General features: G+C 43.2%; 1 protein-coding gene across 4 annotated transcripts; it reads right to left on the bottom strand.

Moving 5' to 3' along the window:
- Positions 1-1,122: 1,122 nt before the first annotated feature.
- HAVCR2 (hepatitis A virus cellular receptor 2) lies at positions 1,123-23,721 on the bottom strand. 4 transcript variants are annotated; one of them, XM_043520723.1, is made up of 7 exons: positions 19,070-23,721; positions 17,768-17,824; positions 11,955-12,299; positions 5,285-5,364; positions 4,400-4,523; positions 3,920-3,959; positions 1,123-1,539 (listed from the first exon to the last, which is right to left on the bottom strand). In XM_043520723.1, the coding sequence occupies exons 2-7, from the start codon at positions 17,814-17,816 to the stop codon at positions 1,497-1,499; spliced, it is 681 nt and encodes a 226-aa protein (XP_043376658.1). In that variant the 5' UTR covers positions 17,817-17,824; positions 19,070-23,721; the 3' UTR covers positions 1,123-1,496. The 4 variants fall into 4 exon arrangements, with proteins under 4 accessions (XP_043376658.1, XP_043376657.1, XP_043376659.1 ...); XM_043520722.1 differs by having other exon boundaries at positions 17,768-23,721; XM_043520724.1 differs by lacking the exon at positions 3,920-3,959 and having other exon boundaries at positions 1,123-1,573; positions 17,768-23,721.
- Positions 23,722-23,836: the final 115 nt, after the last annotated feature.

Genomic DNA, 23,836 nt, shown 5'->3' with positions numbered 1-23,836 from the left:
TGGTCAACAATTGGCACTGTCTGACAGGGTCTGATCCAACTCCCATTTACTTTGAGAGGAATTAGATCAGGCCCTTCATCAAGAGAGCATATAAATATTTTTGCACAAGTGTATTTGTTTTTTGTTGGCGTTGGGACTAATTAGTTAAAGTTCGCATGATGAAAAAGCACTTTGTAAATACTAGGTATTATTGCATTAAATCCTGAGGTCCTTGCACACAGCTTGATTCTGTATATACGAAAAGAACCATGTTGCCACATCTGGAGGATTGCTAGAAACCCAGAGTCGCTATGGAGATACAGAGCTTCTGTGCAGATTGTCTTGATTTCTACAGGGATCCCCATGGTTCTCTGTGGGGAGGCATGAGCTTTGTGGTTTCCTCTTCTCAGGTGCTCAGTTACTGTGGCACTTGCTCTCATTCAAAGAAAAGAAGGAACAGTTTGCATCTGATAATAAGTGTATTCTTGTGCTCCATGACTGAATGAACGAATTCTGAGAAAGATGGTTTGCTTTCTTACACTCAGAGACTGGAGCCTGGGCTAGACTGGTGAAGGTTTAGCCTAGAACCCATAGAAGCTTGTAGCTTGACTGGAGGTGATATTTGTAATATTTGGCAGTCAATTTGCCCAACACAGGGAGCATCCCTCTTAATTTTGCTGCTTGATAGAACTAAGACTATGTATAAACAATGACTAACAATGGTCAGTGGAACATACAGTTCAGGGAGCAGCATAAAATGGGCTCTCTTTGTCTTTAGTGGCTAATACTATGGTTTTTCAGCCAGGGCGGCTCTCTGCACTCACACCTTTTCTATGGACAGTTTTCAGCCTCCTGTGTTGGCCTCAACCTTTGGATCCTGCATGCTTCCATGCCACTGGGTCTGAGCAGTGTCAAGACAGTCTCTGGTTTGGCCTGTCAGGCACCCCCATCTTGGGATGTTGGATGCAGCTGTTGTAGGCCCCATGACCTCTGCTGAAGCCCCCAACTGTCCCTGGTAATTTATGCACTCTACCCGCCAAATTCTACCCTTGTGGCACTCCAATTTATGGTTTAACCCTTCAGAGACCATGTGACAGTTAAATCAAGGAACAATTTGCAAAGGAATTTCACACGCACACTTTAGACTGCACAAAGAGATTTACAGAGCTACAGAAAAAATAAACACCTGAATGCAACGGCCCCACCCCGTTGATGATGATCTCTTCCTTCCGTTTGGGTCTGAGGTGTGCCTGGTCAGGTGAGGTGGAGACTCCCTTGTCCCTCTTGCTGCTGTTGATGGGTGGCTCCCTCTACACAGAAGCCCCCTCGTTTATATACATGAACTTGGTCTTGAACCCCAGTGTGACATCTCATGTCCCAGCCATGGTTCGGAGGGGCTGAGGCTGATAAGAGTCATAAGCAAGTCAATAATTCTTTGCAGCCATCCAGGTGACCCATCCCGTGTGAGTTCTGCGTAAGGTGAGAAACACCACCTCCTCGCTGATCACCACCTCAGGCTATGCACACCCCAGTCCAAACCGGCTCTCCGCCCACGACACACTGTAGGATGATTCACAAAATGACGGTTGTAAACCTGCATTCAGGGTTATAACCACAAACGATACTCACAAAACAAAAGGAGGAGCGTAAACTGACAGACGCATTCCCACAACAGTCACACGCAGTATCTATCCATCCTATACTCATTTTCCTCTGCACTGATCCCAGCTTCCAGTGTGCTTCAGATCCCTCCATGTTTTGTGCCACAAAATGAGATTGGGTTGGAGCAAGAGTAATAAGCCCAGACCTTTAAATAACAAGGTCTTGACAGTAACACAACAGGCTGGGTAGTGAAATCAACCAGCTCACTAAGAAAATGGGAATCAGAGCAGAACTTATTAAACAATACTTATAATCAATACTTGAGTATTTAGAAAGAATTCCAAGCCCAAAGGTCTGCTTCTTAGTACAATGCAAGCAAAAACAGTTATGCTCATATTTTGTTTACTGGTTAACAACAAATAGCAATGATCATGCCTCATTGTCAATTAATTGCAGTTAATTCACGCAATTAACTCGAAAAAATTAATCGCGGTTGAAAAAATTATTGCACTGTTAAACAATAGACTACCAATTGACATTTATTAAATATTTTTGTGTTTTTCTATATTTTCAAATATATTGATTTCTATTACAACACAGAATACAAAGTGTACGGTGCTCATTTTATATTATTTTTATTACAAATATTTGCACTGTAAAAATGATAAACAAAGGAAATTGTATTTTTCAATTCACCTCATACAAGTGCTGTAGTGCAATCTCTTTATCCTGAAAGTGCAACTTAGAAATGCAGATTTTTTTTTGTTACATAATTTCTCTCAAAAACAAAACAATGTAAAACTTTAGAGCCTACAAGTCCACTCAGTCCTACTTCTTGTTCAGCCAATCGCTCAGACAAACAAGTTTGTTTACATTTACAGGAGATGCTGCTGCCTGCTTTTTATTTACAATGTCATCTGAAAGTGAGAACAGGCGTTCGCATGGCACTTTTGTAGCTGGCATTGCAAGGTATTTACATGCCAGATATGCTAAACATTCATAGGACTCTTCATGCTTCAGCGACCATTCCAGAGGACATGCTTCCATGTTGATGATGCTTGTTAAAAAATAATGCGTTAATTAAATTTGTAACTGAACTTCTTGTGGGAGAACTGCATGTCTTCCGCTCCGTTTTACCGCATTCTACCATATATTTCATGTTATAGCAGTCTCAGATGATGACCCGGCACATGTTCATTTTAAGAACACTTTCATGGCAGTTTTGACAAAATGCAAAGAAGATACCAATGTGAAATTTCTAAAAGTAGCTACAGCACTAGACCCAAGGTTTAAGAATCTGAAGTGCCTTCCAAAATCTGAGGGGGACGAGGCGTGGACCATGGTTTCAGAAGTCTTAAAAGAGAAACACTCTGATGTGAAAACTATAGAGCCCGAACCACCAAAAAAGAACATCAACCTTCTGCTGATGGCATCTGACTCAGAAGATGAAAATGAACATGCATTGGTCCACTCTGCTTTGGATCGTTATCGAGCAGAACCCAACATCAGCATGGACCCATGTCCTCTGGAATGGTGGATGAAGCATGAAGGGACATATGAATCTTTAGCACATGGCTGGCATGTAAATATCTTGCAACGCCGGTTATAACAGTGCCATGTGAACACCTGTTCTCACTTTCCAGTGACATTGTAAACAAGAAGCGGGCAGCATTGTCTCCTGCAAATTGTAACCAAATTTGGTTGTCTGAGCGACTGGCTGAAGTAGGACTGAGTGGACTTGTAGGCTCTAAAGTTTTACATTGTTTTATTATTCAATGCAGTTATTTTTCTTACATAATTCTACATTTGTAAGTTCAACTTCCATGATAAAGAGACTGCACTACAGTACTTGTATGAGGTGAATTGAAAAATACTATTTCTTTTGTTTTTTACACTGCAAATATTTGTAATAGAAAATAAATATAAAGTGAGCACTATACACTTTGCATTCTGTGTTGTAACTGAAATCAATCTATTTGAAAATGTAGAAAACATCCAAAAATATTTAAATAAATGGCATTCCATGATTGTTTAATAACGTGATTAGTCGTGCAATTAATTTTTTTATTCACGCGATTAATCGCAATTAATTTTTGTAATTGCTTGCCAGCCGTATTAAAAACAAATAGCAATGATCATGCCTCATTGAATGAAATTGCAAATAACAATGCAAGAAAGTTTATCTATCCTGATATGAAAAAGCCACTCAAATTAAAAGAATGCACATGTGAGAAGCCAGCGTGAGTGTGGGACTGTCTGTTCTGAACAACCTAACAAAGATATAGCAATACTGGCTTCTTCTTATAGCTACAGAAGAGACAAAATGAATAGCACTTACCTGGCCAAATTCTCCAGCTTCTGTGTATTGTGCAAATACCCTTAGGATTATCCAAAATAAGTGGGGCGGGGGGGGGGGGGAGGGAAGCACATGGTTATGAGAACAGAAGTTTTAAAAAAGCAGCAGGGACAAGAAAAGGAGCCAAGTGAGAGAAATTCAATAAGGGAGATTTAAACCCAGGTCCTCAGAGCATAAAGGGACAAATTCACCCAAGAGTGACTCCATTGGACACCCTAATGGGGAGTTTCCCAGAGAAGGTAGTGTCTGTAGCTGCAGAAAGCAGCTGCCGCTCCCCTTATGATTGGGCAGGGCCATGGCAGCACAATGTGAAAAGTGGACAGCAATGACCGGGGAAGGGCCATTTCCAGGGCAGCTTGGGGAAGAGTTGATTCGGTGCATCCCCCTACAAGTTGCTGTTGATTGAGTTAGAGAAATAAAACTATTAATGCTCTTGAGTTGTTCTTTCTCTGATTTACTTACATGTGAAGATTAACAGGGACAAAATTAGGAGGACTAGAAGTGACAGAACGACACCAATTCTAATATACATCCCTGTCCCCCTGGATTCAGGCTCCAGTAGATGGACTGATGTAGACACAGCAAACTGAAACACAGACATGAGGGTATTAGTGGGTATTAATTATATGCATGATTCAAAAGCCATTTGGGCATCTTGGAAAAATATGGTAGACACACACTTGAGGTGATGCACCCAACTGGAGATAACGCTCTACTTCCATTGAGTTGCCATATTAGGTTACATGAACCAGGAGTCAGAGTTAAATATTTATTTTAAGTTTAGCCTTGAAATCTGAGATTTTTGCCTTCGTAAGGATGGAATAAGAACTGCAGGATTAGTCCCTTAGATTTGTTATCAGAGTTGTTTGTCTTTTGACAGTTAAACCATCAGGACTATTTCCGAGACAGCAAAGGGACAGACTAAATATGTGGTTTGCAGCGTGTTGTACCTGTGTTGATGCCAGGATATTAGAGAGACAAGGTGGGTGAGGTCATATCATTCACTGGACCAAGAGACAAGCTTTCAAGGTCCAGTGACTTGAAGAACAGCTCTGTGTAGCTCGAAAGCCTGTCTCTTTCCCCAACAGAAGTTGACCCAATAAAAGTACGGTGACCAGATGTCCCGATTTTATTGGGACAGTCCTGATATTTGGGTCTTTCTCTTATATAGGTGCCTATTAAGCCCCCACCCCATCTGCTGTCCCGATTTTTCACACTTGCTGTCTGGTCACCCTAACTAAAAGACTACTTATGAACATTTCTCTGTTCCAATCAAACTGGAGCGCTACAGATAGTGACCTGTAGGGAAGATATATGCACCATTTAATTGACAACAGAGATACTTACAGCCTGAGGGGCTTCTGAACTAGAAATAGATAGCCATCTTGGTGTGACAGAAGAGGATACCTGGGTGAGAGTTGCAGCAACTACACAAATAGAAAATAAACATCACTTAATACAGATGACAGTTCTTCCCTGATTCGCAGCGAGTCATCCTCTACTTCCCGGAGCATCTAAGGCAAATGAACATCTGCTGATGATAAACAAAGAGATGGACAACGCAATTTAAATGATTTAAGCCTTATCCAACATCCATCTAAGTCAAAGGGAGTCTGCCCAATGCCTACAATGTGCTTTGGCTCAGACCCTTAAAAGAGTAAGTAGTGCAGTTCTGTCCAGGGCAAGTGCAGCTGCAGAATTTATGCAAGCAGGACGTCATACAGCCCAGAGCACATTTACGTAACATTTAGGCAGGACTCAGTATGAAAAAACCTGCAAAAGTCACAGCTGCAGCATCTTGATCCAGTGCCTATCCCTGGCTCAAGGCACCTCACAACATTTAATATATGGGGCTACAAAATGCAGTATCTTTAATACAATGGTTCTGCTATTTGAAATTGAATAACCCCACAAGAAATAAAACTAACCCACTAATCTCAAGGTTCTAAATGTGCTGGCCAAAGATCTACAACTAATGAAAATGGACCCTCCTCCTGTATAAATTAAGGGGATTCCAGAATCAGGTGCCTCCTCTCTTGCAACTGTGCCAATTTTCACTTCCTCTTCTGAAAGGGAAAGGTGTAAGCTGTGTTGTTACACTTTAAAGTTACTGAGCTGATGAAATTGAGAGCAATTACAAACTGTAAATGGCATTTCTGGTATTAAGATAAAACTGACAAAGCATCATAAGTCTCCAAAGCTAAATATTAAGAATTAGATTTTATTAAAACATAAACATGTTGTTTTTTTTTTGAATGCTGGAAATTGTTTGCAGAGAGGGCTGGGAGAACCCTACAGACCTCCCCTCTCTGTTACCAGGAGCTTATTCTCAGGTCAGAGGAGATAATTTTCTATACTGTTTAAAATAAATTGCCTTGACTTGAACACCAATTTGTGAGTGAAGTTACTCATGTGTATGTATTTTCAATGTTTATGCTAGGCACGAATTTGACCCAGAAGGTTTAAAAGGAAATTCTGCTGTAGACCGCAAGATGCAGAGATTCAGTGACACAGATCAGAGACTAGTCTAGGTTTCTATGTGCAGGCAAGCAAGTCAGGTAGTGGTTGGATGAGGCAGGTTTCTAGATAACAGGGAGAAGATTTTGTAAAAGGCATGTTTGGTAAAGGTTAGGTACTGCATTTGTTCCATATGACAGGTTTCAGAGTAACAGCCATGTTAGTCTGTATTCGCAAAAAGAAAAGGAGGACTTGTGGCACCTTAGAGACTAACCAATTTATTTGAGCATAAGCTTTCGTGAGCTACAGCTCACTTCGTCGGATGCATACTGTGGAAAATACAGAAGATGTTTTTATACACACAGACCATGAAAAAATGGCTGTTTATCACTACAGAAGGTTTTCTCTCCCCCCACCCCACTCTCCTGCTGGTAATAGCTTATCTAAATTGATCACTCTCCTTACAATGTGTATGATAATCAAGGTGGGCCATTTCCAGCACAAATCCAGGTTTTCTCACCCCCGCAAAACCTGGCTATGTAGACTCCCTCCTCAGGCCCTACGCTACCAGCACTCCCAGCTACCTTCGAGACACCACTGACTTCCTGAGGAAACTACAATCCATCGGTGATCTTCCTGATAACACCATCCTGGCCACTATGGATGTAGAAGCCCTCTACACCAACATTCCACACAAGGATGGACTACAAGCCTTCAGGAACAGTATCCCCGATAATGTCACGGCTAACCTGGTGGCTGAACTTTGTGACTTTGTCCTTACCCATAACTATTTTACATTTAGGGACAACGTATACCTTCAGATCAGCGGCACTGCTATGGGTACCCGCATGGCCCCACTGGATGCCAACATTTTTATGGCTGACTTAGAACAACGCTTCCTCAGCTCTCGTCCCCTAACGCCCCTACTCTACTTGCGCTATATTGATGACATCTTCATCATCTGGACCCATGGAAAAGAAGCCCTGGAGGAATTCCACCATGATTTCAACAATTTCCATCCCACCATCAACCTCAGCCTGGTTCAGTCCACACAAGAGATCCACTTCCTGGACACTACAGTGCTAATAAACGATGGTCACATAAACACCACCCTATACCGGAAACCTACTGACCGCTATTCCTACCTACATGCCTCCAGCTTTCACCCTGACCACACCACACGATCCATTGTCTACAGCCAAGCTCTGCGATACAACCGCATTTGCTCCAACCCCTCAGACAGAGACAAACACTTACAAGATCTCTATCAAGCATTCTTACAACTACAATACCCACCTGCAGAAGTGAAGAAACAGATTGATAGAGCCAGAAGAGTTCCCAGAAGTCACCTACTACAGGACGGGCCTAACAAAGAAAATAACAGAATGCCACTAGCCATCACCTTCAGCCCCCAACTAAAACCCCTCCAACGCATTATCAAGGATCTACAACCTATCCTGAAGGACGACCCAACACTCTCACAAATCTTGGGAGACAGGCCAGTCCTTGACTACAGACAGCCCCCCAACCTGAAGCGAATACTCACCAGCAACCACATACCACACAACAGAACCACTAACTCAGGAACCTATCCTTGCAACAAAGCCCGTTGCCAACTGTGCCCACATATCTATTCAGGGAACACCATCACAGGGCCTAATAACATCAGCCACACTATCAGAGGCTTGTTCACCTGCACATCTACCAATGTGATATATGCCATCATGTGCCAGCAATGCCCCTCTGCCATGTACATTGGGCAAACTGGACAGTCTCTACGTAAAAGAATAAATGGACACAAATCAGATGTCAAGAATTACAACATTCATAAACCAGTCGGAGAACACTTCAATCTCTCTGGTCACTCGATTTCTGATCTCAAAGTGACTCTCCTTCAACAAAAAAACTTCGAAAACAGACTCCAACAAGAGACTGCTGAATTGGAATTAATTTGCAAATTGGATACAATTAACTTAGGCTTGAATAGAGACTGGGAATGGTTGATTCATTATAAAAAGTAACCTATTTCCCCTTGTTTATTCCCTCCCCCCCCCCCCCCCCCCCCCCCCCCCCCCCCCCCGTTCCTCAGACGTTCTTGTTAAACCCTGGATTTGTGCTGGAAATGGCCCACCTTGATTATCATACACATTGTAAGGAGAGTGATCACTTTAGATAAGCTATTACCAGCAGGAGAGTAGGGTGAGGGGAGAGAAAACCTTCTGAAGTGATAAACACCCATTTTTTCATGGTCTGTGTGTATAAAAACATCTTCTGTATTTTCCACTGAATGCATCCGATGAAGTGAGCTGTAGCTCACGAAAGCTTATGCTCAAATAAATTGGTTAGTCTCTAAGGTGCCACAGGTACTCCTTTTCTATTTGTCCCATATGTAATTTTGTTCCCTTTCCATTACAAAGAGGCTCTCACACACCAGAGAGTTTGAATACTTGGATAAACATTACCTGAGGTTATGTTCAGATGTAGAAGCATGAGGAGCTGTGGTGGAGATCCTAGCTGGTTTTAAAAGCAAAACAAAAACCACACATACTACAACAGTCTATAAGATATGCCCACAAACTGAAATAAAATGTTTCATTAAGACTAGAAATGTAAAAAAGCAGCAAAAAAGGTGTCCTGTTACCCACCTGGGATATTTGCAAGTAAAAGAAAAATTATAACATCTGTATTTCCAGGAAAATACAATGCAAAGGAAGAGAATGAAAATCACAACTACAATATCTATCCACCCATCCATATTAGATTTTTATCCTGCCATAGCAGCTGAGCACCTTCCACAGAAAATCAGTAGTGATAGCAAAGTCCCTACTGGGCTTCCTGGAGTCTCTGGATTTCTGCCTTTTGGGGATAAAGAACCTGGGTGGGGTAGGGTTTTACTTTTTGATTTTACTGATTTCCATACCTGGGGTTGTGCCTTTTATATCTGCAATTTGTCAAAGAGAATTTTAAGGGATCCCCTGCCGAGATTAAGCTGCCAGCATGAAAAGGTGTCATTACTTAAGGCCAGGTTGCGCAAATATGGCTCATATTGATGAGCCATGGCACCAGTGGGACTATTTTCAGGAGTAAGCAGTCACCATGGACTGGACTTCACCCCTGTGAAGAACCAGCACCAGGCCCATGTGCTCAGCCAAGACGGGGCTCAGTTCATACCTGGTGAAAGTGAGCGACGCCCATCTGAGTTCAGTGGGGCTGCAACTATTTATGCTAGGTCTGAATTTGGCACAGTGAGTTTGAAAGGAAATGCTGCCCGATAGGAGGCGATTCAGAGGTTCAGTGGCATGGAGCAGAAACTAAGCTAGGTTTCTAGGTGCCAGCAGGCAAGTCAAGCAGGTTTCCCAGGACCAGGATGAGGATTTATATTATCTTTGATCCCTGGGATTCCAAGATCTGGGATTCCCTAAACCCGAAGCTCTTGGTAACTTTCCTCTCTGAGAGGCGGTATCAGGAAATAAACCAAGGGAGATGCAGCACCTCCATCTGCTACATGGTTGGCACAAACTAATCAAGATCAAGTGCTTTTACTTAAAGCCTTCACTTTACTATTCTCCAGAACTCTCACCAGAATGCCTCTACCCAAAGTCTCTGCCTTATTTAGTCTCAAGCACATACAAACACAACAGACTATAGATCACCCCCAAACAATAGTTACCCACAGTCTGGAAGGGTTTCAAGTGGTCAAACGGCAATTGGGCAGCTATCCGCCTGTCACTGGGGATTCCAAGAGATGTCCAGAAGGTCAAATCCAAATTCCTCAGATCTGTCTACCCCTTTTATGTTAGTGTAAGCAGAGTCAGGATGAGCTCCACCCTGACATCTGGTGGTGAGGTGTGGCAAGTTGTGGAAAAGAACTTCAGGGGGCTGATCTCATTTGCATAGGCAAACCCACCCCAAGCAAATTGGGGCATGTCCTTTCCCTTTAGTTCTTGAGTCCAACAACCCAAAATCACCCAAAGTCCCAAAAGTCCAACGACCCAAAAGTCTCTGTCCCTGGTCAGGGCAGCCCCAGAGTCCAAAAGTTTATCTGCAGAGTTTTACCTCCCAACCTGGGTGGAGATTGGGGGGGGGGGAGGTTAAGGGGCACCTTACGTGGTCCAAAGCTGATGGCCCCACCTCTCTATTGGGCTCCGCTCTGCCAGCCGCCCCATGGGCTGCTCTAGGCCTCCAACAAACTGTTCTGCTCCACCAGCCGCTCCACTCTGCTCGCCATCCCGCAAACTGCTCCACCATATATCTTCAGGCTCCCCCACTACTTAACACAACACTCAGTGATTTCAGCTCTTAGTAAGTTTAACTCTTTTGTGATTTCAGCTTGTAGTAGGGGAGCCTCACTGCTGGTGCACCATTAGCCCAAAGTGAATTCAGCTCAGCAGCCTGTAACTAGACTCCTAATGGAATCAAAATTAGCTCTGATATTCCACAGTGGAGAGAGGAGGAAGTGCAATTAGCATGTAAGACCCTCCCCAGGGGGCCCATGCCACCAAGTGTTAACACCTGTTCCCAGCCTCTCTCAATTCACAGAGTTTTGAAACCCATGTCCCTTGCCTAGCGAGTGCTACTTAGTTGATGGCGAGTCCCTCCATCATAACAAAAGGCCAAGTGCAGTTCCACTGTCCTTGATTCCCATAATCAGGGTAATAACAATTTATTCTTCCTACCCCAATAACAGAGACACTGGGGATCCCACAGTAGCCAAAGTGACCATTTGGGCAGCTATGGCCTCATTCTAGGCGGGGTGGGTTTGCCTATGCAAATGAGATCAGCCCCTGAAGTTCTTTTCCACAACTTGCCACACCTCACCACCAGATGTCAGGGTGGAGCTCAACCTGACTCTGCTTTGCTACAATTACCTCAACAACATGTCAATCATAGAAAAACCATGAAGGAAGCACTTTTTAATCCATTAGGTATACAGATGTGTTTTTGCAGAGTCTGCAGTCTCATGGGCCCCAACACACTCACACCAAAAATCAAATATAGATAGACTTCCAGATTTTCCACAGACATTAACCCCAGCAAATCAGAGAGGAGACAGAGTCAGGTTTACTCCATGGGATTGCTGCTAACCCCCGCCCGGCTTGCCTTAGTTAAGTTCTTGCAAAGGCCTGCTACGTAGCTACTTTTGGCAATAAGCAAAATAATCGATATTTCAGGAGTGGCAGTTGACAGTGGTTTGGGCACCTGGCTGGTTACTAAAAATGCCCCTCCTCAATGGGAGGATTACTGTGCAAAAGCCAGGAAAGACACCGACTCCGTGGCCCACTCTCTTGGATGCTACATGTGGAACAGCTGAGAATGCTGATGAGTCATGTGCCACGGCTCAAAGGCCCGAAGTCTCCGTTCCCGTGCACTGGCTCTGCTGGGCTACACTGATGGCAGAGGCTGGTTCCTTTCCGCATTGGTAACGGTACAGCTTCAAAGTCATAATGGTTAACACTGCAGGACATTAATACATTGTTTCTGTCACAGGCTATGAAAGTCAGCCAGAGGGCACGTGTTTTACCCTTCAAGGACACTCATACAAAAGAAAAGCTCTGCTCACCTGTCTCAATTGCAACTTCCAGATTCTTCCGCTGATCATTGAACCAACCAGGGATCTCCACACGGCAGCAGTACACCCCTCCGTCTGCTTCTGCCACATTCACTATGGTCAGGGACACATCCCCCTGAGCGAGATTCCCTTCTAACTGGTATCTGCTGGACTGACGCTCGGTTACCCTCCGTCCATCTGTCCAGAGAATTGGCTGAGAACACTGAAAAGAAGGACAGCTGCCCTGGCCCCAGCACATTGTTGTGATGTCACTTTGGCGATTAACTCGGTATTTACAGGGCAAAGTGACGTTCTGACCCACCACTCCTCTCACTGGAGAGCCTGATACTGTGAGACCTGCAGACAAAGATACAACAGTAATTGAGACGGGGCTAGGATACAATGCACAGGCTAATGGGACCTGCCTGGCATCTCAGTCACAACACAAAACTGTCCCTGTAAGCTCGCCACATACCTCCATTGCAGGTGGATCCACTGAGGTCTGTGTTTCCCCTCCTCCCCCCATCTCCTCTCTACAGGGGAGGATGACAGCAGGACACACAGCGCGGCCATGGTGGTTTTGCCCATGGTGGTTTTGCCCATGATGTGGTTCTGTCCAAGCACAGGAAGCACTCATGCATGCTGCAGTTGCACAGCCTCGCCCTCCTGACCCTAACCAGGAAGATGCAGGGAGAAGTTCTTTGATCTTCCCAGCCTACAGATGGGTGATTCTCGCAGCAGCTATGTGTGCGGCTGCCTGACCTAACGGGAGTCCCATGGTCAGGACCCAGGACAGTTTGGGTACCACACAAAGGCACACAGGTCTGTGTTGAGGCTGGTGTCACTTGTTTGTGGGGGAAGCTCTCCTGGCTAATCCACCTGACAGTGGCTCTCAAACTGCTCCATGCTAATGGAAGAGATGAGGCACAGTGGCTTACAACACCTGAGGTGTCCCTGGATGGTTCCCGCAGACAATGGTTACAGATCCCCTGACAGTGGTGACTATAACCACCACAGCTATGATATGGCTTTTGTGCATATGCAGTTCTCCAGACCCCCTTGTCTTTCCTCACTCACAAGGGTTCAGTGTAGTAACATGGGCCTCACCAGTACCTTTGGAAGACTTGTTCCTGCAGTACCTGGAACTGCAAACTCATACCTTGTAGTTCTTGCCGAGTGGATCTGTCTGGGTTTTATTCAGTCCATGATCCTCCCCTCCCCTTCCCTGACCTTTCTGAGCCAGAGTCTGGACACAGTGTGAGGTGGGAGCATGTCACTGCTGCAGGCAGGGCCGGCTCTAGGCACCAGCAAACCAAGCACGTGCTTGAGGCGGCACTCCAGCCTTTTTTTTTATCTTTTTTTTTTTTGGCTTCAGCGACATTTTGCTTGGGGCGGCAAAAAACCTAGAGCCGGCCCTGGCTGCAGGGTCACAAACCAAATTACTGCCTGTCTGTGTCTGGCTGCAGAACGTAACCTGGCTGGTCTAATGAGCCAGCATAGGGCAGCTGGCATTGCCTGGTGGAGGCAATACTAGGAGAAAATGGTGACAGACTTCTCCTGAGTGATTCCATTTGCATGAAGATGCTGTGGTTTGAAAATTCCCTAATGGGCACATATTCTGGGCTAGATTCTCAAGATAACCCTCGGGGCATGTGAAATTCACCCCCTGTGCAGAGATCCAGCACAAAGTATATGCACCACTTACATCCTGCTCACTTTGAATCCCATCGATCATTTAAGAGCCAACTTGTGCTGGACCTAAGAAGCATGGAAGGAAGCGGAGAAGTGAGCTGTAGCTCATGAAGGCTTATGCTCAAATAAATTGGTTAGTCTCTAAGGTGCCACATGTTCTCCTTTTCTTTTTGCGGATACAGACTAACACGGCTGCTATTCTGAAACCTCTTTTTATTGGTGTTCACTAAAGAGGATGTGACACAGATTCCCACACCTGAGCCATTCTGTTTAGGTGACAAATCTGAGGAACTGTCCCAGGTTGATAGATAAATAGAGGTGGTTTTGGAACAAACTGGTAAATTAAACAGTAATAAGTCACCAGGATCAGATGGGATTCACCCAAGAGTTCTGAAGGAACTCAAATATGAAATTGCAGAACTATTAACTGTGGTCTGTAACCTATGATTTAAATCAGCTTCTCTGCCAGATGACTGGAGACAAGATAGCGTAACACCTATTTTTACACAAAAGCTCCAGAGGCAATTCTGGCCATTATAGGCTGGTAAGCTTAACTTTAGCACCAGGCAAATTATTTGACTATAATACAGAACAGAATTATCAGACATATAGATGAAGATTATTTGTTGTGGTAGAGTCAACATGACTTTGGTAAAGGGAAGTCATGACTCACAAATGTATTAGAATTCTTTGAAGGGGTCAAAAAACAAAACAAAACACATGAGAAGTAATTCTTCCACTCTACTCTGCATTGCTTAGGCCTCAGCTGGAGTATTGTGTCCAGTTCTGGGTGCCACATTTCAGGAAAGATGTGGACAAGTTGGGTAAAGTCCAAAGAAGAGCAACAAAAATGATGAAAGGTCTAGAAAACATGACCTGTGAGGGAAGACTGAAAAAATTGGGTTTGTTTAGTCTGGAGATGAGAAGATAGAAGGGATGTGATAACAGTTTTCAAGTACATGAAAGAGTGTTACAAGCAGGAGAGGAAAAATTGTTCTCAACTTCTGAGGATGGGACAAGAAGCAATGGACTTAAATTGCAGCAAGGGAGGTTTAGGTTGGACATTAGGAAAAAATTCCTGTCAGGGTGCTTAAGCACTGGAATAAATTGCCCAAGGAGGTTGTGGAATCTCCATCACTGGAGTTTTTAAAGAGCAGTTTAGACAAACACCTGCCAGCGGTGGTCTAGATAGTACTTAGTCCTGCCATGAGTGCAGGGGACTGGACTAGATGACCTCTCGAGGTCCCTTCCAGTCCTATGATTCTATGTGGACAAGGGGGATCCAGTGCATACAGTGTAATTGGACTTTCAGAAAGCCTTTGACTAGGTCTTTCACCAAAGTCTCTTAAGCAAAGTAAACTGTCATGGGATAAGAGGGCAGGTCCTCTCATGGATCAGTAACTGGTTAAAAGATAGGAAACAAAGGGTAGGATAAATGGTCAGTTTTCAGAATGAAGAGAGGTAACTAGTGGTATCCCACAGGGATCTGTGCTGGGACCAATGTCATTTGACATATTCATAAATGATCTGGAAAAGGGGGTGAACAGTGAGGTGGCAACATTTGCAGACGATACAAAATTGCTCAAGATAGTTAAGTTCAAAGCATCCTGCAAAGAGTAACAAAGGGATCTCACAGAACTGGGTGACTGGACAACAAAATGGCAGATGAAATTAAATGTTAATAAATACAAAGTAACGCACATTGGAAAACATAATACCAACTATATATATAAAATGATAGGATCTAAATGAGTTGTTACCACTTAAGAAAGAGATCTTAGAGTCATTGTGGATAGTTCTCTGAAAACATCTGTTCAGTGTGTAGCAACAATCAAAAAGCTAACATTAGGAACTATTAGGAAAGAAAAAGATCAGAGAGAAAATATCATAATGCTAAAATGAATCCAGGATACTCCCACACCTTGAACACTGTGTGCAGTTCTGGTCACACCATCTCAAAAAGGTATATTACAATTGAAAAAGGCACAGAGAAGGGCAACAACAATGATTAGGGATACAGAACAGCTTCCGGATGAGGAGAGATTAAAAAGACTGGGGTTGTTCAGTTTGGAAAAAAGACAGCTAAGAGGGGATATGAGAGAGGCCTATAAAACCATGACTGGTGTGGAGAAAGTGACTAAGGAAGTGTTATTTACTCCTTCACCCAAAGAAATTAATAGGCAGCAGGTTTAAAAGGAAGTATTTCTTCACACAACGCGCAGTCAACCTGTGGAACTCATTGCCAGGGGAAGTTGTGAAGGCCAAGACTATAATTGGGTTAAAAAAAGAATGAGATCCATTCATGGAGGATAGGGTCCATGAATGGCTGTTATCCAAGATGGTCAGGGATGCAACTCCATGCTCTGGGTGTCCCTAGCCTCTGCCAGAAGCTGGAATTGGGATACAGGGGATGGATCACTTGATGATTACGTGTTCCGTTCATTCCTTCTGAAGCACCTGGCACTGGCCACTGCCAGAAGACAGGATACTGGGCTAGATGGACCATTGATCTGACCCAGCCTGGCCATTCTTATGTCCTACGTACAGGGAACAGGTTCACCCTGGATGTTCAGTTCCAGTTCCACCTTCCTTGAAAAGTGCTGGGCAGGTAAACTTGCATGTTAGACTGGACATTGTGTTTGCAAGTGGCCAGTTAAGTGGCATAAACCCTTTGAAAATGTAACAGAGCTTTTAGTGAGCTAGCTCTCTCTTGCTTTCTTGACTGAGCACGTGCATGAGCGTACCCACCATGAGACAACAGAACATTGGATAAAATACAGAACTCACTGTAAAAATGCTGTGGAAACCCCCAATGCTCCTTATAACCATCTTCCTCTTTGAATAATGCATGGCATCAGGCTGCATTTCCTGTTTGAATTACCGTAAATATCATTCTGCACTCCCACCAGATTACACAACTTCAACATTCACTTCTATATTTAATTCACATATTTGTGTATGAGAAGTTTTGTCTAATCACCTAATTCAGTCGTAAAAATCCCTTCAGTTTCCCTGCAAGTCTAGTGTACTCACAGACAAAACCAGCACACAAGAGCTGTAGAAAGCAGCAGTATTTCTGTGCCAGCTAGACTGTTTCTCTCTGTAACAGTTACAGGATATTGTGTATTTACTGCACCTCCAGTGCATTAAATCTTTTGTGCTAAGGGTGTTAATCAAAGTCATTCCTGGTCAGATAATCCAAATGTCAATCAAAGCCAGCCCTTAACCGGGCACACAAAAGGGGAGCTTTGAATACTCATTCTAGCACCTCACATTTCAAAGGAAGCTTCCTCTCAAATAAAATAGAAGGCTATTGATACCCTAAATTCCTCACTCAAGTAACTCCTAATGGGGTAGAATGCTCTGCAGTGGGTGTAAATACTTCCCAATGCAATTTTTCCAAACAGGTCCAATATAAATGAGCGTTTGTATGGGAAAGAAGATCAATATTAGGTAGCAGTTAGTTAAGCTAATCCTGACCTTTTCCCAGTGAACACAAAGTCTTACACCTTTAACCTTGATTTAGCTGGGCAAGATGGATGTGTCAGCATCCAGGAAAAGCATAATGCAGACAGACTACCGATGAAACTTTTACAAAAATGAAAGTAGGTCTTTCAATACATTTCTAAATGACATGGCTGCATAGATCTCGGAACCCAGGCGAAACAGTATGGAAAGGAAAAAGTTCTGTGCATTTGCTGTTTGTCAGTAGGCCTTTCAGACCCTGCTGCTCACGGTTCACATTTGGATGGTTATTTCTGCAACCACAATGCCCAGAAATTTATTATTTATAAAACAAAACGAAAGCTAGAGGAGCTCCACAGAAGGCTATTGAGCCGCTCTGGCTTCTTATTTACATTGCAGAAGATTGCAGCGGCTGTGGCAAACTACAACACTGTGACACATGACCAGCCTTCTTTAGGAGACGTCCAGTTTAGTCCATATTTAGTTACTCTCCAGGAAAACTCAGTAACTATTATGCATCCGATGAAGTGAGCTGTAGCTCACGAAAGCTTATGCTCAAATAAATTTGTTAGTCTCTAAGGTGCCACAAGTCCTCCTTTTCTATTATGCAGTAGTTACCTATCACAGCCCCATCCACTATCTGTTATTCTCTTATTCACCTTAGTTACCTGTAAATAGGACCATTAGGATCCTCTTCAGGATGAAGCAAGGAGCCATGGTGATCACTGAAAAAGAGGCAGAGAACAGTCTTCTTTAAACTTTCCAAGGGCTTGAAGAAAAAATGTTCATTTCCGAAAAAACTTATGATTTTCACTTTCCAAATGATGTCAGTTACACTTGCCATACTGAATACTCTCTCATAGCCCTAATGAGGGTTGCCTTTTCCTGTAGTTAGCCCTTTGCTCCTTTCTCCTTGTCCACATTAGCAATGGCTGCACCTGAAATGGGTTAGCTTCAAAAGCAAACTGTTCAGCAGTATTTCAGAAACCTTAGTTAAAACCTGCTTGAGCACAGAAGATTTTAATCAAGGTCCTCAAAGCCTCAGAGGACAAATTCACCCAAGAGTTACTAAAGCATATACAGTACCTTGATGGGGAACTTTCAACCGAAAGTAGCAACTGCAGAAGGCAACTGTCGCTTCCCTTATGATTGGGTAAGTACATTGTTGTGATGTTATTTTTGTTATCAACATGGTATTTACAGGGTAAAACGACATTCTGACCCACCACTCCTCTCAATGGAGAGCCTAGTAAGGCAGAACCGGCAGACAAAGATACAACAGTAATTGAAATGGGGATAGGATACAATTCAGTGTAATGGGGCTTGCCTTACATCTCAGTCACACCACCATCCCAATAAGCTTGCCACATAGTTCCATTTCAGGTGGGTCTATTGATGTGTGTGTTCCCCCCCAAACGCCAAATCAGGGTGAAGATGACAGCAGGACACATACCAAAGCCATGGTGCTTTTGCCCAAGATGTGGTTCTGTCCAAGCAGAGGAAGCACCCATGTGCCCAGCTGCCGCACAGCCTCACCCTCCTGACCCTAGCCAGGACAACGCAGGGAGAGAGAGAACAGTTCTTTGATCTGTCCAGCTTACATATGGTTGATTCTCTCAGCAGCTGTGTGTGCGGCTCCCTGACCTAACCGGACTTCAGTTGTCAGGACCCAGGACAGTTTGGGAAGCATGCAAAGGCACACAGTCTGCACTGATGTTGGTGTTGCTTGTCTCTGGGGGAAGCTATCCTGACTAATCCTCCTGACAGTGGCTCTCAAACTTCTCCATGCTCATGGAAGAGGCACAGCGTGTTACAACCCCGAAGGGTCCATTGATGGTCCTCACAGGCACTTTTCTGTAGGACATCCCAAGACAGCAATGACAACCACCACCATAGCTATTATATGGCTTTTGTCTGTATGCGGTTCTCCAGACCCCCTTGTAACTGATTACTCACAGTATGAGCCTCACCTGTATCTTTGCAAGACTTGTCCCTGCGGTACCTGGAACTGTTAACTCATGCCCTGTAGTTCTTGTTGTGTGGATCTGGCAGGGTTCTACTCAATCCATGACCCTCATCCATTTTTCTGCCCTTGCTGGGCCAGAGGCTGGACACAGAGTGAGGTGGGAGCATGTTACCGCTGTGGGGACACAAATGTTACTGGGTGTTTGTCTCTGTGATGGGTAACACGACTGGTCTGATGAGCCAAAATAGGACAGTTGCTATGGGCTGGTCTCTTGGTGGAGGCAATACCAGGTGCAAATGGTGGCACAGACCTCTAGGGCTGAAATCCCACTTACATGGGGTGGTTTGAAAATTCCTTGGTGCACACAATTTCTGGACTTATTCCTCAAGCTAATCCTGCTGAAATTCAGAGGCCCAGCACAAATTCAGAGCGCAAGTCCTGCTTATTCGTTTTCTCCTTTCGTTGAGCAGGATTTAAACCTCCTGCTGCCTCCGTACACAGGGTTGAACTTTATCCTGGGCCTTCTGTGGCACTTTCCTTTACAAGTGGTTAGGAGCTGCCGCACCATTGCGCCTGAAATGGTGTTTGCACGTGGCCAGGTTAGTAGCACAAACTCTTTGGAAATTCAGTAACCCTTTAAGTGAGCTCTTTCCCCCCCCTTGATTTAGGGTGTTCTCATGCACTACGAAACAACAAACTACAGAACTCATTCTAGATGCTGTGAAATCCCCCACTGACCCTGTAGCCCCATCATCTTCATCGGAAAAAAAAGCCCTTGGGCAGCAATTCCTTTTAGAATGACTACCATTCTAGCACTCCACCTCCTCGTAGATTACACAGCTGCCCAACTCATATCAATGCAGTTTAGATTATTATTCCGTTATTTTGTATTATTATGCTGGAGGCTGGTGGTTGCTGCCAGCAAGCGTCTCTGATCTATGCCACAGACCTCCTTGCAGATGGGGGGACTGCTAGCCACCTTTCATTCAGCCTAACTTGAGAAGCAGTTGAATGCTATTTAGTTTAGTGACAGCTAAAATAGAAGTCAACACCCAATGCATAGAGCAGCATGGAAAGCCTGGAGTATAAGCTGTGCCATGCTAGCTAAGAGGTTTCCCTGAGACTGACAGCAAAATTCAGGGGGCAGGACATTGAGTTGATTGCACCTGTGTGTGTCTGCACATGAAAGGTACAACAAAGCAGGGAGAAACCCAAATCAGCATTGTAGTAACGTAGTGGGGCTCTAGCAGGAAGCCAAGAGAACTTCTTTTGGGAACAGGAATAGCAAGAGGCGGGTTGGATTTCTGAACAAGGACATTGTCTCCTGTTTATTCATACTGTGTTCAGGTTAACAGGACTTTGTACATTTTTCATAAACAGGGATTCACCATAGAAATACCCGACTATCATTTTCTCCTCCTAACGACTAATCCCAGTAAGGCCCTGAATATTGGCTAACCGCTTGGGGCAAGGTGCACTGGTACTTTGTTTTTGAACGTCTTCCTTTAATTCACATATTCTGAGTAAAAGAAACTTTCTGCAGCCACCTAATCCCGCAGTAACAAACACTTGGGTTTTCCTGTAATTCTAGCACATTCACAGGTACATCCAGAGCACAGAGCTCTAGAAAGCAGCTACATATCTGGGCCAGAAAGAGTCTTTGTCTATAACTGCTACAGGACACTCCAAACTCATTACCATTCTTCATACAGAAGATTTAACGTAAGTCATTGGTAGTCAGACGATCCAAAGCCACCCCATCACTGGACACCATCAGCCTACGGGGAGCTTTGGATATTCATTCTAACTCCTTATATTTCAAAGGAAACTGCTTTTGGCATAATTGGTACTATAAACATCCTATGAAATGAAATGATGTTTCAATTGCTTGAACTCCTCACTCAAGCACCTACTGATGCTACAAGAAAAGGAGTACAGCTCACTTCATCGGATGCTGTAGCTCACGAAAGCTTATGCTCAAATAAATTGGTTAGTCTCTAAGGTGCCACAAGTACTCCTTTTCTTTTTGCGAATACAGACTAACACGGCTGTTACTCTGAAAACTGATGCTACAGAGGCAGAATTCCAACGCAATTTTTTTCCAGCCATCTTGAGTATAAATTAGGGTGTGTCTAAACTGGAAAAGGAGATCAAGGTTAGGTAGGAGGCTAACATAGGTTGGGTAATCCTGACCTAACCATGACCTCTCTTCCTAAAATAGACAAACCTTACACCCAATCACAACAATGGGCAATTTTGCAAAATTAAAAAAAGGCAACAGGTTGTTAAATTAAGTGAGGACATGAAAATTTTGTCCAACAGGAGAAACTCCTTTTTCCAACTCTGTCATCCCAACAAATGACTATTTTTAATTGCCCATTCTGACAAATAAAAAGGAAACTGAATTCACAAGAAAACAATACTACATTACATCAAATAATATGAAGGAAACAAGCACTGGCTCCAAAACAATGGTGGATGGTAGAATATTTTTGATGGTTCTCTGCCCATTTTCCCCTTTTGCTTAGCCGCATTGCATAGATATCAGAAAAGTGATTATCCTAATGTGTACTGCAGAATGGAAGAGGAAAAGGAGACAGAGGGCTAGAGAGTTCTTAGGAGAAAAATCAGTTTTTATTAATCGATTCCCTAGTTTTTATAATTTAAATTACCCCCAAAACATACCTCAAATTATTAATTTTTTGATCAAATGTAATTTTGGCTACTTCCATGTGGTGGAACACAGATTGGTCACAGTATTTTTGCAGCAGATTATTAATCATCCAGGTAAGTCTATAGGTCACCAAAAAACATTGGAAAATCCCACCTGCTAAACCGCTGCAGGGAGGTGCAGTGTGTTATTAAACAAACACTCAAGAAATAGGTAAGGTGACTGGCCTACTGGACAACTTCACAGGACCATTGTTAGTGCACCTTTCCCTTCAACAGGGTACAGGGAGTGCGGTATTTTCAGAATGCATTTCTAAATGTGTTTGAGCCCAAGACTTTAATAGGTATTTTTTATCAAGAATGGGCAGGGGGCAGTAATCAATGCAAAATGTCCCATAAATCTGTTGGCCCTAACCATCGATACTGTTTGATGCCCATATAAAGATCTGATAGTGCATTATGTGATCCTAGGAGTGGTGTTATATTTTCAAAAATGTTAGGACTCAGGCAGAGTAATTGGAAAGGTTTCCATTAGCACTTTAGAAGGCACATCATTAAAAAGGTTAAATTATACAGTATAAAACTGAAAGTCATCTTGACCTCCGATAATAACAGTAGTTTTCAGTTATTGCTCATTGTTTCATTTTGTACAGCCAAGTGTGGCTAGGGAGCCAGATTTTGAAAGATTTTTCAATAGGACTTAAACATGTATCCTGCTTAGGAGGTGCTTTTGAAATTCCTACTAGCTGCCTGTCTGGATCTTTATGCAGCTGAATACCTTTGTAAAGCTGGCCCAAGGTTTACTTTTTTCATTCTTCTGGTGGAATGATGGGAGACGCTGCTTTTTTCTAATCTTGCCTCAAAGGGTCAGTAGTGGCCATATAAAATTTCTGTTACTAGATGAGAAGTTTTATTGTATGATCTTAAAAATTACTTATCACTTTATCTCAAAAATATGTCAGTAATCATGTTACATGACTGTGTACTAGATCTTAGAATTAAATTAAACCTCGACAGTGGATTTAAATTAACAAAACATATTTCTGAACCACCCATCTTAACATTTCCGTATCTAAGGAGTTAGAGTAGTGCAAAATTGTTATTTACAGCTCCCTTGAAACCAATAAGCACAGACGGCCTCTGAAACCCAAAAGAGATACTGGGCACTTTAATAAATGAGCAAGTATGATTAGACATACGCCATTTGGTTTTGACCCTTAAATGTCAAAGTTCAGGATCTAGTCATTCTTGTTAGCTATGACCGAACACTTCCAGACCTCTCTAATCAGGGTTAAGAACCAAATAAAGAGCTTACCCAGACATTCATTTTATACAGAAAGCACAGGTTAATAGATTCTTCAGTTGAGTGACCTTTATTTCAACACTATCTGCTACAAACTTATTAAAAGCATTGTTTAAATTTCAGCAACTGTCCACAAGATAAAGATTGCCCTGACTGGTGACTCTACTGGCAGTAGAGATGGGCATAGGCCTCAACTCACTACAGCAAATTGGGGCACTTCATCACTGCTAGCAATATACTTTTGTGATTAAAGTGTGTGATCCCACTCCTACTGAACTTAGTGTCAAAATTTCTCATTGATTCCAGCGGGAGGAGGATCATGGTTGAAGGTCTTCATTTTACAACAGTCTATCAACCTAGGAAGTTTTTACACAAAAAAAATTATGTACAACGCCATTGAAATGACCTGAATCAGTCATTAAGCCCAAGATACAGTGGGTGAGATTTTTAAAAACAAAGAATTTAATCAGAGACAAGTCTCAAGGGGTTTCGAAGTATAAGTCTTTTCATCTGTTTGCAAATGTAAGTTTTTATTTTAGAACCTTCCTGTTTTTCCTGCCTGCATGTTAGAGGATAAGTGGGTAGAAGTAACATGTATGCTGCTCTAGTTTCAGTTGGGAAATAGTACTCAATGAGGTTTCATTGTAAAGGGCATGGATATTGTACTAACGTTACGCCCTGAAAGTCTATGATGTTTCTAAAAGGAACAAGGGGGGGAGGAAAGGGTCATGGATATACACTGGTGCACACATGGAATCTAGCATGTAAGAGGGATTACGGGAGGCTGCAACATTCTGA

This window comes from Chelonia mydas, chromosome 8 (genome assembly GCF_015237465.2).
Source record: "Chelonia mydas isolate rCheMyd1 chromosome 8, rCheMyd1.pri.v2, whole genome shotgun sequence".
In the NCBI taxonomy this organism is placed as follows: domain Eukaryota; kingdom Metazoa; phylum Chordata; order Testudines; family Cheloniidae; genus Chelonia; species Chelonia mydas.
Note: the sequence above shows the minus strand (reverse complement) of the source record. Positions and strands in the feature narration are given on the sequence as shown.